The sequence below is a fragment of the Vombatus ursinus genome, unplaced genomic scaffold (assembly GCF_900497805.2).
Source record: "Vombatus ursinus unplaced genomic scaffold, bare-nosed wombat genome assembly UNPS02014870.1, whole genome shotgun sequence".
Classification (NCBI taxonomy): domain Eukaryota; kingdom Metazoa; phylum Chordata; class Mammalia; order Diprotodontia; family Vombatidae; genus Vombatus; species Vombatus ursinus.
This window is the reverse complement of record NW_020954648.1, coordinates 4,793,975-4,809,499: the sequence shown is the minus strand read 5'-3', so window position 1 is coordinate 4,809,499 and position 15,525 is coordinate 4,793,975. Positions and strand designations below refer to the sequence as shown.

Here is a 15,525-nt window from a genome sequence, read left to right as displayed (position 1 = left end):
TCTTCATGCTTTGCTCTGTCTTACCTGTGGTCACTTGCTTCAGCTTGTAGTGGCCTTTTGACTTGGCTCCCCCCATGAGATATGGTGGTTGGCCACTGTTAGTTATTAAGAAAATAAGAGAACCTTACAGGTCAGAGCTGCACTCTGGTTTGTGAATCTTGTCTCTTCATCTGGTCATGAGAAATTCCCTGATTCCTGATATTTGATCCTGTTCTGATCTGGTTCACAATGCTGATAGACCCTTTGGTTTTCCCAGAAGCCAAAATTGGAGAGAGAGAGGGAGAGAGAGAAAGAGAGAGACAGAGACAGACAGAGAGACAGACAGAGTAAGAGAGAGAGAGAGAGAGAGAGAGAGCCTTCAAGTTTAGATTATGACAGAGTCCTGAACAAAGAAGGGAATATGATTCTCTGATCTGGAAATACCCTTACTGGATTTTTGTGCCCCTACCCATATCCCTGGTGATATAGACTGGTTAGGTAGGGCCCCTTCCCCTGGAGGGCGGGGGAGGGCCAGGGAGATAGAGACAGCTAGAGTGACTGATGAATATCTATGAGTGCAACCTCTGACTCCAAAGGAAGTCTAACCTTTGTTTTTAGTCTTATCTTACCAACCATAGATTGGTATATCCATTAAACGGCTCCAATTCCTTTTGATTATCTCAATATAAAATCAGAACCCCTAACAGCTGTGGGTTATCCAGGGATTGATCTGTGTCTGGATGGAGCACTTATGGGAGACCTTTATGTGTATAGCTTCATTTCCTTGAGATAGACATAAATGAAGACCCAGAGGATGGCAGAAGGGCCAAAAATACACTTGATCTACCTTTGCTGTAAATCTGTTCACTGGTGGTTTGTGTACTTCCAATAAACATTTAGTCAGATCAACTTAATGCAAGATCATCCTTGTGCTCCTTGAAATCCCAAATCTGATTAGCATGAGGTGAAATCCTTGCCTACATTTATGCCTCTTATCTTTTGAGTAACTGTGGCACTGGGTTCTCTGATTTCTTGTTTGTTTTTTTTTTATAGCTTTTCTTTTTCTTCCCACGGCTGTATTCTCAGTCTTCCTTTACCCCTACTCCCACTTTTTTTTTTGCATGTGAAACATATTCATCTTCACCTATCTCTAACCTTTCCAATACAAGCTCAATGCTGAAGGTACCCAAATTGACATTTCAAATTCTGTCCTCTTTATGGACAAAAATTGAAATTTTCCACTGCTAAATTCCTACATTAAACTTCCATTTAGATATATTCTGAATACCTTAAATTTAACAACTAGAAAACCAAAATCATCATCTCCTTCCATTCCAGCCCCTTAAATACTGTACCCATTCCCAGCTTCCTCAATTTTTTTTTTGTTAATGTCATTATTAAGTTTCTAGATTTGGGCAATTTGAAGTTATCTTTTCATCTCCCATCTTGTTTGCCCCTCAAATCCATCTAGCTACAAAAGTTTACTGACTTCTTCTATGATGTCTCTTGGATCACATCCTTTTTCATTCTTATGGCTCCAGATCCTCGTTATGTTATGCCTGTTACCAACAACCCTTTAGCTGATATATCGAATCTGTCTTTTCTCTACTTTATTCCTTCTTCAAATACTGCCAGGCTATGTCTTGAAAAACATTTCCTGCTCATGAGTATAAATAAAGTACATGCCTTTTTTGTTTGTATTTTTCAAATAAAATCTGAACTTCTCAGAGTAGCAGCCAAGGTCCTCCATTAACTGGTTCACACTGCCACTACCCTTTGCAGTACCTCTTAGACTCCCATTTGTTAGGATTTTCCAGGTGAGTCTCTTACGATCCTTGAATGTCTTTCTTGTTCCTCTCTGTGTACCTTTTGCAGTGGGTATTCTCCAATGGATAGCCCTTCTCTCCTCTCCCCACCAATCCACACCCATTGTTCCCTTTATGGCCCACCTTCCTCAAGCAACTTCCCCTGACTAATTTTACTGCTGGATCATGACTCCCTCCCAGAACTATTTATGCCTACTCCCAAAGAGTTTACTTTCTAAGGGGAAACCAAATAGGGTGTAAATGCCTTACGGGGTGGGGTAGACATTGCATCTCCTGCTCCCCTATCCCACACAATGCTGGGCATGTACTTTGTCTCAATAAATGCTTCCTCTCATGACTGTTGGAACTCTTTGGCTCCTGTTCTACCACTGCTTCATGGACGGACCCTGAGCAACCCCTGGCCTCAGGTTTCTCATCTGTAAATGAGATTGTGAATACATATTGTCAGACTATCTCACAAGGATACTATGAGAAATAATGAAATTTAAGGAATCAGATCTTTTGCTGTTATTTTTCTGAGGACCTATCCTTCTCCAGACAGAAGAAATTATTTTAAGCCTACCAAAACCACTATTTACTTCCATGTGATTAATCAGCTTCTTAGACAACAATAAAAATTATAAATATGTATAAGTATATATGTATTTTATATACACATAAATATGTGTATGCATTTTATATACATGTATGTACATGTATTTTATATACATGCATGCATATGAAATATGTGAATATAAAATATGTTTGTGTGTGTTTATATACATATTACACACACACACACACACACACACACGTATATGATGTGGTGATGACTCAGAGTTGTCACCATATAGGTTTCTTTGAATAAAACTGTTACAGAATCTTCTCATCCAGACATGGAATTGGCTTATGAACCTGAAAGATTTATGAAGGACAGAATAAATGTGGTTTTCTAGCAAGAATAAAGAAAAAAGCCATTATACTATCTGATGAGGACAGATTCCTGTTTATCAGCAAGGCTGAAGATTTCTGATCCTTTTCTGAATCTTTCTAAAGGTTCTGATCTCCAGGCTTTCTCATGTTCTGTCATTTCAACATTTCAGCTCTTTCCAGGCATTTCCACAATTCAGTGTTCCTCTGCCACCCAAAATATTACTTACGGTCCTTGTGTCTCATTCTAAATATCTCCCTCTTTCTGAATGCTTAACCTACCGAATAACTTGTAAGTGTTCACACAGAGCCCAGCGATTGCTTCTGGAAACCTTACAAAGAGATATGATCCCACAGGGTTTGGCTTGGGAGGGGGTGGAGGAGACCCACAAGGCCCGCTCAACTCCCCTCCCTCCAAGCGCCAATGTTCCACAACCTTCCACACCTTCACTAACACAGTACTGGCATTTTCAAAGCCCCAGTCCTTACCTCTCTGCTTCGAGGCGCATTTCCTCACGTTTTTGCCTCCTCAGTTCTCTGCGGCGCTCGAAATCATCCATGGTGTATATTCAGGTTTGGGGAGTCCAGATAAGGGCTGGTTCTGCAAGGGAAAAGATTCCAACATCAGATGGGACCCGGGGTAGCACTAGCTTACATAAACTTGTTCTCCTTTTCTAGTTTATTTCATTTCATTATTTTCCTTTCCTATTAAGAAGAGGAGTGTCCGAGGACTCAAAGAGAATCCATTGGTTTCGGAGTTGAGTTTACGAGCAAGATTGCCAGCGTATGTTAAAGTCAGTGTCAGTTAACGGTTCATAGCAGCAAAGGAATAAGGTCCCAGGTTTAGTGGTGTCCCACCCCAAAAAAAAAAAAAAAAAAGATCCAAAAATTCAGGAGAAAGATAGCTTTGTCTACTTGAAACATTTGTGGAATCACTAGAGAGCTGGGGGATGGTTTTTCTCTTTGAAGTTTGCTGTTCCCACAGGAAAAAGCTGAAAGAAGAGGTGAACAGAGACAATACGGAGACAAGGGAGAGAAAAGTGAAAGGTGGCAAGAAAGGAATGATGGACATATAGGACCTAGGGGAAAAATCAGGAAAGAGAATGGAAAGAGAGAGGAGAGAAGAAGAGAGGGAGAGGGAGACAGAAGAGAGGGAGAGGGAGATAAGGAGAGAGAAAAAGAGGAGAGTGGGAGAGAAGAAGAGAAGGAGAGAGAAGAGAGAGAGAGAGAAAGGAGAGAAGGAGAGAGGGAGGGAGAAGGAGAGAGGGAGAGAGAGGGAAAAGAGAGAAGAAAAGGGAGGGGGGAGAAGAGAAATTAAATAGTATGTTACATATTATGAAATTATATTACAATTGATAGTAAGGACCACAGCAAAGAAATCACAAATAAACATACCTAAGCAGCAGCACATTTAACAATAATGAAATTAACAACAAACTCTCCCAGGTATCAAAATTCCAGGCTCTTTTTTCTTTTTACAGATTTAATCCACTGATTTCACTCTTTCCTACCTCCTCTTTGAGGGTTTTAGTCCAGGCAAGATCTCCCCTTTCCAGCTCTTCAAATGTGAAGCCCTCTCCCCCTGGCTTTCTGTGCCATGGAGTCAAGTATTCCAGAATTCCCCTGCAGCCCCCAAACCCAAAATGACTACCAGAAAAGGGAAAGCTGGGCTCTTTTTGTCCTTGCTTTGTTTACAGAGCTGTCAGTGGTTAGTTAAACTCGGCCTGGAATCTGGCATTTAAGGCCTGCTTGGAGATTGTTTCCTGTGTGGAGCGGGAGGCCTCCACTTCCTCTGGAATCCCAGACTTCTCCGCTGCACTCCGATCACAAAAAAATATTTTCCAGCCCTTTCTGTGCACATGAGACAAGCCATTTGCCCTGCTTAAAAAAAAATGGGGAGTTGTGTAAAATCTACAGTCCCTACCTCCTGGCAGCACCTTTGAAAAGAGCAAAAAGCTAACCTTCACCCTGGAGTCCAGGTCAGGAACTTTCTCCTGTGAAGTTAATTCCTTTTTTTTTTTAATTCTTTTTAATTTTCTTTAAAAAAAAAAACTCACATGCACAAACAAAACAGAGTTCATGTTCTGTCCCCCTTCTCCTCTTTTCAAATCCTGTAGGCTATTGTTTCTATTAACTTAATTAATCTTTTGAACCTTGAAATTATTAGCTTGGAGCTCAATTTTAGGATCATAGGCTTATAGGATTTAGGCACTAAAGGAACTTTAGAGATTATCTAGACTGACATCCTTGTTTTACTGATGAAGAAACTGAGGCCCAGAGAGGGGAACCAGCAACTTTTCCCCAAGGTCACATAGGTAGGAACTGGCAAATCATGGATCATATATTTAGAGTTGGAAAGGACCCTAGAGACCATTTACTTTAACCTCCTCCATTTTACACATGAGGAAACCAAGGCTCAGAGAGGTTAAGTAACTTGGCCATGGTCTCACAGCTAATAAGTGTCTGAAGTGGGGTTTGAACCCAGATCTTCCTGACTCAAAATCCAAGACCCCCTCCACTGCACCGTCTCTCAAGTGGGATTCAAACCCAGATACTCTGATTCCAAATACTGTACTGCAGGATACTTTTATTTTATTTCATAATTAATTCCTTTAAAAACATATACAAGGAGAGAGACTGGATTTGTGATTTATATCTCTTTCTATAGATACAGGTATAAGCACAGATATACATACACATATAAATATATGTGAAGGCTTGTATGTGTATATTTTTTTAAATTTTTTTTTTTAAGGCAATTGGGGTTAAGTGACTTGCCCAGGGTCACACAGCTACTAAATGTCAAGTGTTTGGTCTGAGGTCAGATTTGAACTCAGGTCCTCCTGACTCCAAGGCTGGAGCTCTATCTGCTGCGCTACCTAGCTACTCCTTGGGTCCTACTTCTACAAGTTGTTAATGGTTAGAGAAATGGATAGTAAGACAACCAACTTTCTGAACCCTAGTTTGCCAGTCCTAGCTACTGCTTAGTAGCATCTCTGCATTTCCCAGCATGTCACCCTACAGTCACGTGAATGCCGACATTGGCAGGAAGTCCAGTTAGCTTAGATAGATAGTCTCAGTCTCTTCTCCCTCCCACATCCTACTCCAAGACTCTGTTGTCTTGGGTGGGGGAGGTTGCTGCACCCTTTTCTAACTCCTCAGACTTAATCCAAAGGGGAGGGGGATGGCACTCTACTTACAGATAACCATCTATTTGCTTTCCTTCATGGCAAGAGTCTTCTAGTCTGTGCAAAGTTCCCAGATGGATATATCAACCACAAGCAGAAGTGGGATGAAGACAGAAATCCATTTCTGCTTGACAATGACAAATTTTGAGATTTCTGTGTAGCTAGGATGACTGAAATCATCCAAACCACTAGGTTTTGCTCTCCTCCCCATCCAACTTTAAACGAGTCATTTTGGTCACTGAACAACGGCTGTAGCTAAGAGTTTGTGTTTCTGTTATTTCTTCTGCCTGCCCTCTGATGGAGGCGCTAAGTCACCCAGGAATGCATTTATGCCACAAAGTCTAGTACTATCTCATGAAGCTAACATAGAAAGATCTTTGTTGACTTAGTTCCTTGTTCTTTTGGCACCTTGTGGCCACCCTCCCTTGCTTTCCACCCACTCAAACCTCTCCCCTCTGCTCATATTGAACTTTTTGCCAATGACTTATACCTTCCACCATCTGCTTAGCTAGCAAATTATTTTGTAACTCACCTGTCACCTATCCATTGGAGTTCATGTGCTTACGTGCATTGCCGAGTGTGGGAGAAAAAAAGAATAAAATAAGGAAGGGGTGGGAGTGACAAACAGGCAACTGAAGAAAGAAACACACACAACAGTGAAAGACAGAGAAGTGTGCATATGGGCACACACTGATCCACATTTTGGTGGACATATACATACCTACACACATGCATATATCTATTGGGTTTGTGTATCAGTATGTGTTTTTGTCCATCTGGAATGTGGTTCAATGTATGTGTGTGGGATGTATCTGTTGGGGAAGGGAAGGCTAGTATTGAATGAATTGTGTATGAGTGTCAGTCTCCGGGTATGTTTTGTTCTGTGTGCATTCTCTGTGGGTGAGAGGGTGTGTGTGTGTGTGTGTGTGTGTGTGTGTGTGTGTGAAAGGACGTGAGGTTCTAAGTTGGTGAGAGCGTGACTTTCAGTAGGTCTCAGACTCCTGTGTGGGGGCCACCTTAATCCCTACTCCCTTCTTTTCCATAGCTTCCCTAAAGTTCTCTGGCATGGTTCCCATATACAGGGGGCCCTGCTTGGGGAGGCTTTTAAATATTATTTCTTTCTCTCCCCCCACCCTTCTCTGTTTTGGGAGCAGCAGCTTCCGTGCCCCAGCTAGTAATCCCTCATTTCCTCTCTTACCCCCAGCCAGTGTTGGCTTCTTTCCAAAAACACTGGGGGATGGGGGATAGAGGAAACAGGAGAGAATGGTATGATGATTGGTTCGGGAAGAATCTTGGAACCAATGAAATGATGTAAAGTCAGCTCAGAGATGTTTTCTTGAACAATTCGAATTCCCAATATCACAGGAGAACACATCAGAGAAATATAATATGCATGCAAAGTATGCCTTAATTTATTCAATAGGTGCATTCCTGAAAAGTTTTTGGAAATGTCTGAATGTTGAAATCTAATTGTATGTTCTAGGAGAGATTTGCTACTTAAAAAGGATTCCCTTTGTAAAGTGAAGAACACTTTCGCGAGCTAATAAGCATGTATTGGTTTATGTTTATTTCATTTAGGTTTTTGCATGCCATATTTTCTTCAAATGAGACACATTCTTATTGCCAACACATTTTCCCCATGATTGTGTAATAAATCTGAGTTAGGGATTTAAAAATTCTAATATTCTGCTTTTTCTATCCTTTCTTTTCTCCATCCTACCCTCTATTCCTTGGAATAATGAAAAAATGCTATAGCTAATCCCATTTCTGATATGCTTGTGGAAGGGATAGAGAATCTCTGAACTTAGGACCTTATTTAGTCTTCAGTTTTATTTCATCCGACCCTCATTGTTACATGCCTTAAAACCCAGAGAATTTTCACCTGTGGGTTACTGTGATTATCACCTTTATAGTAGAGCCTTTGGAGGTTTGAGGATAAAGTGATTGCAGAACTATGAACAGTGATTCATCAGTTGACTGCAATTTCAAAGGGTGGTGATATTTCAAAACTTACAGACTAAGTGAACAACAGGAATTGATAAGAACAAGGATTGTCATTTTTCCCCATCTTGGAATTCCTAGTGCCATAGTTTCTTGGCTTTCTTAGGGTTCCCATGTTGCAGTATCACAAACCAGAAGAGTTGGTTTAAGTTCTGAAATTGGAAACTGGCAATTGATGATATCTGATGGGGGTGTAGAAATCAGCAGTGGCTCCAAGTGAAAATATCCTAACATACTCAGTCCACATGCACTAGATAAAGAAATGGCAGCACAGCCTAGATCTACTAATTCATTTGCATGGACTCTTGGCAGGTTGTAGATACAGGCTAACTAACTATCAGAACCATGGAATCTCAGAGTTCTAGCTGTCCAGTAGCTCAATCTATACCATGACTAAGAATACTCTATAATATCCCTGATAAGCAATCATCCAGCTTTTGATTAAAGACTTCTAGTGAAGGAAAACCCACTATCTCCTGGTTAGCTTATTCTACTACCAGTGAGATCTGATTGTTTGAAAGATTTTTCTTACATCATGCTGAAATCTGCCTTCTCTAACAACTTCCAACAGTTCTTAGTCATCCTTGGGGAAGGGGGTCAAGTGGAATAAGTCTAGGCTCTCTTCCACATGATAGTCCTTCAGACACCTGCAGGCAGCTCTCTTGAAGGGCTTCTCAAATCACTGCCCAGTGAAATGACTAAAATGAACACTTGGCCTATTTCAACAACTGAATGGGATTGTTAATTGAATTTAATTCAGCTGTGATGACGGCTTAAAAAACAACAACAAAAAACAAGAGCACCTATATTTTAGTCGGCTTGTCAAGCCACAGAAATATGGCCACAAAGACTATCCTTGGACTACTTGGACCACACAAGTCAGTGGTCACAAAGGGGTAATCAAAGCCTCTGAGTCACGGAACCACTTAAGATATTGAATATCATATCACTGCATTTGGTTCTTCTTGCCCACAGCCATGGTTGAAGGTCTACCATACCAACATTACTTTTGGAAAGCTATAGCTATGTGTTTATCTCGGAGTTTATTCATAAGTTTCCTCCCCCTTGTTCTCATCCAGTGAATTTGATCTTTACCTTTTTGATTCCGTCTGAAACACTGATTATTTCAACCTATCATCGCATTTCTTCCTGTCTTATACTTCTAACGTGTACTTCAATTTTCTCCTACCCCAATTCCTCCACCATCCTTGTTATCTACACGTACCACTCAGAGGGTAAATTGCTTACCCCTGAGGTTCCGTACCTGCATCACCTTACTGATCCTTCTATTCTCCCTGCTGGAGCTCCAGTAAGGCCTTCATTACCAATTGCCCCTAGGCTAGTCCAATAGACTCTTTACACCTCTATGCCTCTAGTCTCTCCCCATTCAACTCACACCTCAAACTGCTACTACATATTCAGTCATAACATCATAGCACCTTTCAGTGGCTCCCTATTGCTTATGAAACAAAGTCCAAATCCCTTAGCTCAGGAATCAAGATTTTCCATAATCTAATGATACCCTGGGCAGCTAGGTGGCACAGTGGATGAAGTGCTGATGCTGGAGTCAGGAAGACTCATCTCTCTGAGCTCAAATCTGGCCTCAGACACTTACTAGCTGTGTGACCCTGGGCAAGTCACTTAACCCTGTTAGCCTCAGTTTCCTCATCCATCAAATGAGCAGGAGAAGGAAATGGCAAACCTCTCCAATAGCTTTGACAAGAAAACCCCCGATGGAGTCATGGAGAGTCTGAAATGACTGAACAACATACAACAAGGTTGCCTTACCTTTGCAACAGCATCTCACTCTACCTTCCATCAGGGACTGGACCGCACACTATTTCCCACATAGGTTTCTTACTTTCTTGTCTCTGGACATTTGTTTGCACAAGTTCTATGCCTGACTCCCTTCCCTCTCTATAGTTACCTATTGAATTCCTTGACCATTCTTAAAATAGAGATAAAATCCTACATCCTCTATGAAGCCTTCTCTGATCTTTCTATTCAGGAATAAACCTATCTTCCTAGAGACAGGCATTATCATTACATCCCTATCATTATATCATTATATATCCCTATACCTTCATCTTGTTTGATTTTGTATTCTGGTTATATGTATATGCCTTATCCCCAACCAGATTGCATGTGTCATGTCTTAATGATCTTTGTTATTTCCCCCACAGCCAAATACAATTCTCTACACATAGTAGGTGCTTAATAAGTGTTTGTTGAATTGAATGGAATGGATCTTGTGGATGTCCACCCAATCTCATCATCACTGGCAGCATCATCAAAGGTAACAACAGGGAATTCTTATAGAAAAGGAGCCATCCGTTCAGCCACCACCAACCCCAACCAACCGTCCCCAATGGCCAGGTAAACCTAAGAGTCTTGAAAATAGCAGTGCCTCATTCCCCTGACCCTGACCATTGGATCTGTTTGTAGCCTAGTCCCCATAACAGCTGTCCAGGGCAGCAACCCTCATGGAGATGTGACATCCTGCCTCAGACACTTACTAGCTCTGTTACCCTGAGTAAGTCACTTAATCTCTCTCAGCCTCAGTTTTCTCATCTGTAAATTGAGGGATTTGGACTTGATCATCTCTAATATCTCTTCTAGACCTAAAATCTATGATCCTATGACCCTGTGGCCTAAAAACAACCTCTGCAGGGCTGTAGCCCCTGCCTACTCTGTTGTTTCCCCCATTAGAATATGAGCTTCTTGAGAAAAAGGGACTATCTATTTTTATCTTCAGTGCTTGGCACAGCACTTTGCATATGATAAGTACTTAATAATTGTTTTTTCCCCATTTATTCGTCATATTCACTGCCACTTATGTATTGCCTTCTGACATTGTGTCACATAGAATGTCCTTTGTACTTTGGTTGGCAAACTCTTTCTTCCTAAACCGATTTCTCTCTTCTTACCACTCGCTCCTCCTTTCTTCCTCTTCCCTCAATTGCAACCATTTCCTTGACTTAACGGGAATACTGCTTTTCTCTAGACTCTATAACCTCCATTGCCCTCTCTCAGGGAGGCGTCATCTCCCAGTAAATCCCTCAACTAAATAGGTAAAGAGAGATTGTTGGCTTGTTCCACAGTCCCTAGTGTCAACTGGAGATGTTCCAAATGCCCCTCCCCTTGGATTCTCATAATTTGCAGTCTTCCCCTCCTCCATTCGTCTATGCTACCCTCTCTGAACCACCATTTTTTTACTGCTCTTCCAGACCCACATCCGTATCCTTTGGTGACTTCAATGATCTCTCTATTGTCCTCAGCAACTTCACTGCCCACACTGGGGGCCTACACTAATTCTTGCATCATGTTTTCTCTATTTCCTTGACTCCAAAGATCTATTTCTACTCTGTATTAACCATAAACCAGCCTGTGGCCACACTTCAGACTGGATCACTGTAGTCTTCCCTTTCCAGGACCCTGAACTTTGGAGATTTCTCAACTTCATCACAAATGCATTACTTTCCAACTTTTCTACTTTCCCTAACTTCTCTCTCTCTATCTCTCTCTGTCACACACACACACACACACACACACACACACACAACTGGTTCTCTGCTTTCTGCTTTCAATGTAATTTTCTCCCAATTCATACACCCCTTTCTTGGCTATGCTTGATTCTGCACAGACCATACTTCATGGTTAGCCACAAACAATATCAACAATAACTACTATTTACTTTTCTATACTGCTTTAATATTTGCAAAACATTTTTATTCATACCAACCCCATGAGATGGGCAAGGCAGATATTATAATCCCCATTTTACAAATGGAAAAGTCTCTCTCATTAATGCCCTAGTCAATCCTCTTTGTTGGGAGGGTAGGGGCTGATCATCCCTACTGCCTTCTCTGGCTGTTTTTTTTTCCTATGAAGCCTCAGAGTACAACTGAAGAAAAGTCTCTGATCTTGCTGACGTGTTACTTTATAATTTTGTCATCTTTTGTATGCTATGCAATATCCTTATTTCTCCCTGGCTGGTTCCTTAGCATACTCTCTATGGCTACTATTTTCAAAGTCTTCGCTGATCTCAACTCACCAATCACTAACTCTCCTCTTCCCTTCTCCACAACTACACCCAGGCCTTGATTGCTTCTACTAAATATGTATATATAAAACATATATTTTATATATATAATATAGTAATTTATTCTATATAAAACATATTAATACATAATGCATATTAATACATAAATGTCTTCACTAAATATGTTCAATAAATAAGTATTAAGTTGATTTTGTCTACTTGAACAGCACAATTTTCATTTTATTTTTCCAGGATTCATTTTTTTTTTTGTCAAATAGGCATGATTGCATATACTTTTTAGTACTTCCCAGGGTTTGCGTACCTGGGGTAGGCACTCTGTACATAATAGGTGGATACTATTATTGACTTATCAGTGTCTATAAAGTAATTTGAAAACCTTGTTGACAGAATATGAACTGACCACAACATTTTCATTAAAACTCTATTTTCAGTGGGAATAGCAAATTTGGCAGGGCTTTCAATGTGACTGCTGAAAATGAACTTTTGTACTCTAAAAAAAAATTCGATTTATCAAACAGTTTTGCGCTTTCCTAAACAGGATGGTTCATTTGGGACTCAAAACCAAATAAACACGTGAAGGCTAGCATACAGTTTGGCTTGAGTTTCACCCTCCCCTTTATAATCTTGTTCCAAAGGACTGTGCTTCTTTAAAAATGAAAGAAAGAAAGAAATGCAAACTTGCCCCATCACACATTTGTCAAAACTAACAATGTAATAATAAGACTTTATGGGATCAAATTTGTAGGGGGAATTGCCTTCTCAGGATATTTGCATTAGAAAGGATATAAAATGTACAAAATGACACTAGGTGGGGAGCTGGGAAGCAGCTATTCCTGATTTGCCTTTCGTTCATAGTGCATTCCACTACAAATTAACTTTCTACACTTTTACAAATGAACAATACTTCCATTAACTTTCTATGTTAGAACCTCTGCCATAAGAACTCTGGCCACATTGGCCAGAGCATTGTCCAAATGCCATTCATGCTTATGGCCGTGTGAGACCTGAGTATTTTGAATATTTTGACTTTGTAAAATTATAGTGTATGCTCAAGAATTGTAAAAAGAGTACTGGATTTGGATTTATAAGACCTGAGTTCGAGTCTATTCATCTACCATTTACTCTTTGTGTTAGTGAAAGGGAGCTTGGACAAGTCACTTAATCTCTCTACGTCCCTGTTTCCTCATTTGTAAAATGAGGGGACTGGACTAGATGTCTCTAAGATTCTTTCTGGCTGTATATCTGTGATCAAATTGCCCACAATGTCAAGCATATGGTAAATGCTTGTGTCTAACTGATATCTGGCCTACAATTCTGATGCTTGGGGAAGCTTGTAATCGGCAAGACCCATAGGTTAAGGGACTATGGGTGGCTTCTTAAAAGAACAATAATACTTTATCTATATTAAACTTTTCTTTATTAAAAACATTTGTATTGATAGCTTTTAACATCACTTGCATGTCCCATTATATTTCTCCCCTTGCCTCCCCCAGAGTTATATTTCATAATAAAGAATAAAGAAGGGGAAAAAAAGAAGCTTTATTGATACGTTTTGTCTTTGCATCATAGCCTTTGTTCCTTCAAAACTGAATCCTCCCTTGTGAAAAAGAAAAACAACTTAGCAGAAACATTTGATAGACTGTCCCTCTGTCTACTCTAGTCTATTCTTGTAAACCCCACCCTACCCCTTCACCTCATTATCTCATCTCTAGTATTTTTCAGTATCTCATCTCTAAGACCATCAGTGGGTTTTCCCATTAGGCAGATTTAGCCTTCCTTTTAGTGATCTCTTATTAAATTATTTTTATTAGATATGCTTTTGAAAGTTATGCTTGATATTGTGTGGGATTTTGCTAGCTGTAGAGGTTACAAATGTCCCAGAAAGGCTAAGGGTGGAGCCATTGAATTTCTCTAAATATTGAAAACTGTTTAAAACTTTTTCCAACTTCAGAGGGCAGGAAGCTGGGCAGAGGTGGTCAGATGGAGGGGAAAAAAATCTCCTGATTAAACAACGACTAACATGGAGAAGCCACGCACGCATAGTCATGATATATACATTTCCTTCCCTTCCTTTCTTTCTTTTCTTCCTTCCTTCCTTTCTTCTTTCCTTCCTTCCTTCCTCCCTCCCTTCCTTCTGAGATAAGTTTAATGACATCCATAATGTAAGAAAGGGGCATCAGTAATCTACAATCAGGACTGTGACTGAAGGAACACAAGTTATACATTACATTCTTTGTGGCTATATTCAATTAGGAAAACCCCCACAGTATTGGGAAGATATAGGGCCAGTTTAAAGGACAGTGAGTAGACCAGGGTGCTTTGAATAGAAATTTCATTTTGAATAGTAATGGAACATAAGGTTGGAAAAATGTGCTGGAGATAGCTTTAACTGGTCCTTAAATACTAGGAGGAAAAGAGTTTGATTCTACTCTTTAAACAAATAGAAAGTATCCTATGGAAGTCTTGCACAGTGACTTCTTAGACTATTAAAGAGAGGAAGGACTGAATGACAACAATAATAACCTAAATGTATTTAGTCTTTTAAGGTTTATAAAGCACTTGAAGCATAAAACTAGGGTGATTATATTAGAAATAAGAAGAAAAATGAATGAAAGAGATGTCGTGAAAAAAAATAGTAACTTTTCATATATAAATAGCAAAAGTCCGTTTAAAAAAGGAACACAAGTTATAAATTTCTTCTTCTCTTCCTTGTCTCCTCCTCTTCTTCCTCATCTCCTTTTTTAGCTTTTTTCTCCTCCTTTCCTCTTCTCTATTATTTCCTCCTCTCCTCTTCCTCCTTCTCTCTCTTCCTTTCTCTAACCATAGAAATATCCATTGAGAAATATCTCCTCCAAGGTAGAAATGAGGGTCTAAATAGGAACCAGAGTCCCTACACCCTTAGTGTTGTCCAACAATATAATGAGCTGCCTCACAAATTATTGCATTTCCCCACCTGGAGAAATATTCTAGCAGGGTCTAAATAACCATCTGTCAGGATGTTGTAAAGGCAACTTCTTCTCTGAATAAGAGGTTGGACTAGATAACCTCTAAGACCTCTTCAATGGTAAGATACCCTAATCTTAGGATTGTACTATGTTCAGAGCACTGCACAAAGCCTCAGGGGAGATAAGAAGACCTTTCGTTTTGTAGAGAACTTGATAATTTTTCACATGTTTTTACATATGTTGTCTCCTTATGCTAAGATTCTCCTCTGACATATCATTATGACACCGTAGTGACCCTGCATTATCTAAGGCTGTGCCAGTGAATCATAAGGTCTGGCACATCCTACTAAGTTAGAATTGCTTCAAGCATGGGCACCATTGACTGACTGTGTCTTCTAATCAGCCTGGCTAGGTTCAGAGAAACTCTTCCTTGGGATGCCTGCTGGGTGATGAATTTCTTCATCCCAACAACTCTCTAAGACCATTCACTAAAGCTGTTGAAGAGTTGTTAGCCTCACATGGATGAAATTGCAAACCCCTGAAATATTGAAGTCTCCAGACGTTGAGTTTGATCCTTACAATACTACCTCCAGGTAGACAACTACAACAAACAT

The 15,525-nt window shown here is 40.1% G+C and overlaps 1 protein-coding gene across 1 annotated transcript in view; it reads right to left on the bottom strand.

Annotated features, from left to right (window-relative positions):
- Positions 1–15,525, bottom strand: part of CALD1 (caldesmon 1) — a 256,204-nt gene that overhangs the window by 116,008 nt on the left and 124,671 nt on the right. Inside the window, 1 exon segment of the mRNA XM_027842286.1 lies at positions 3,204–3,315. Coding sequence (XP_027698087.1) covers positions 3,204–3,274 — 71 coding nt within the window. The 5' untranslated portion in view covers positions 3,275–3,315.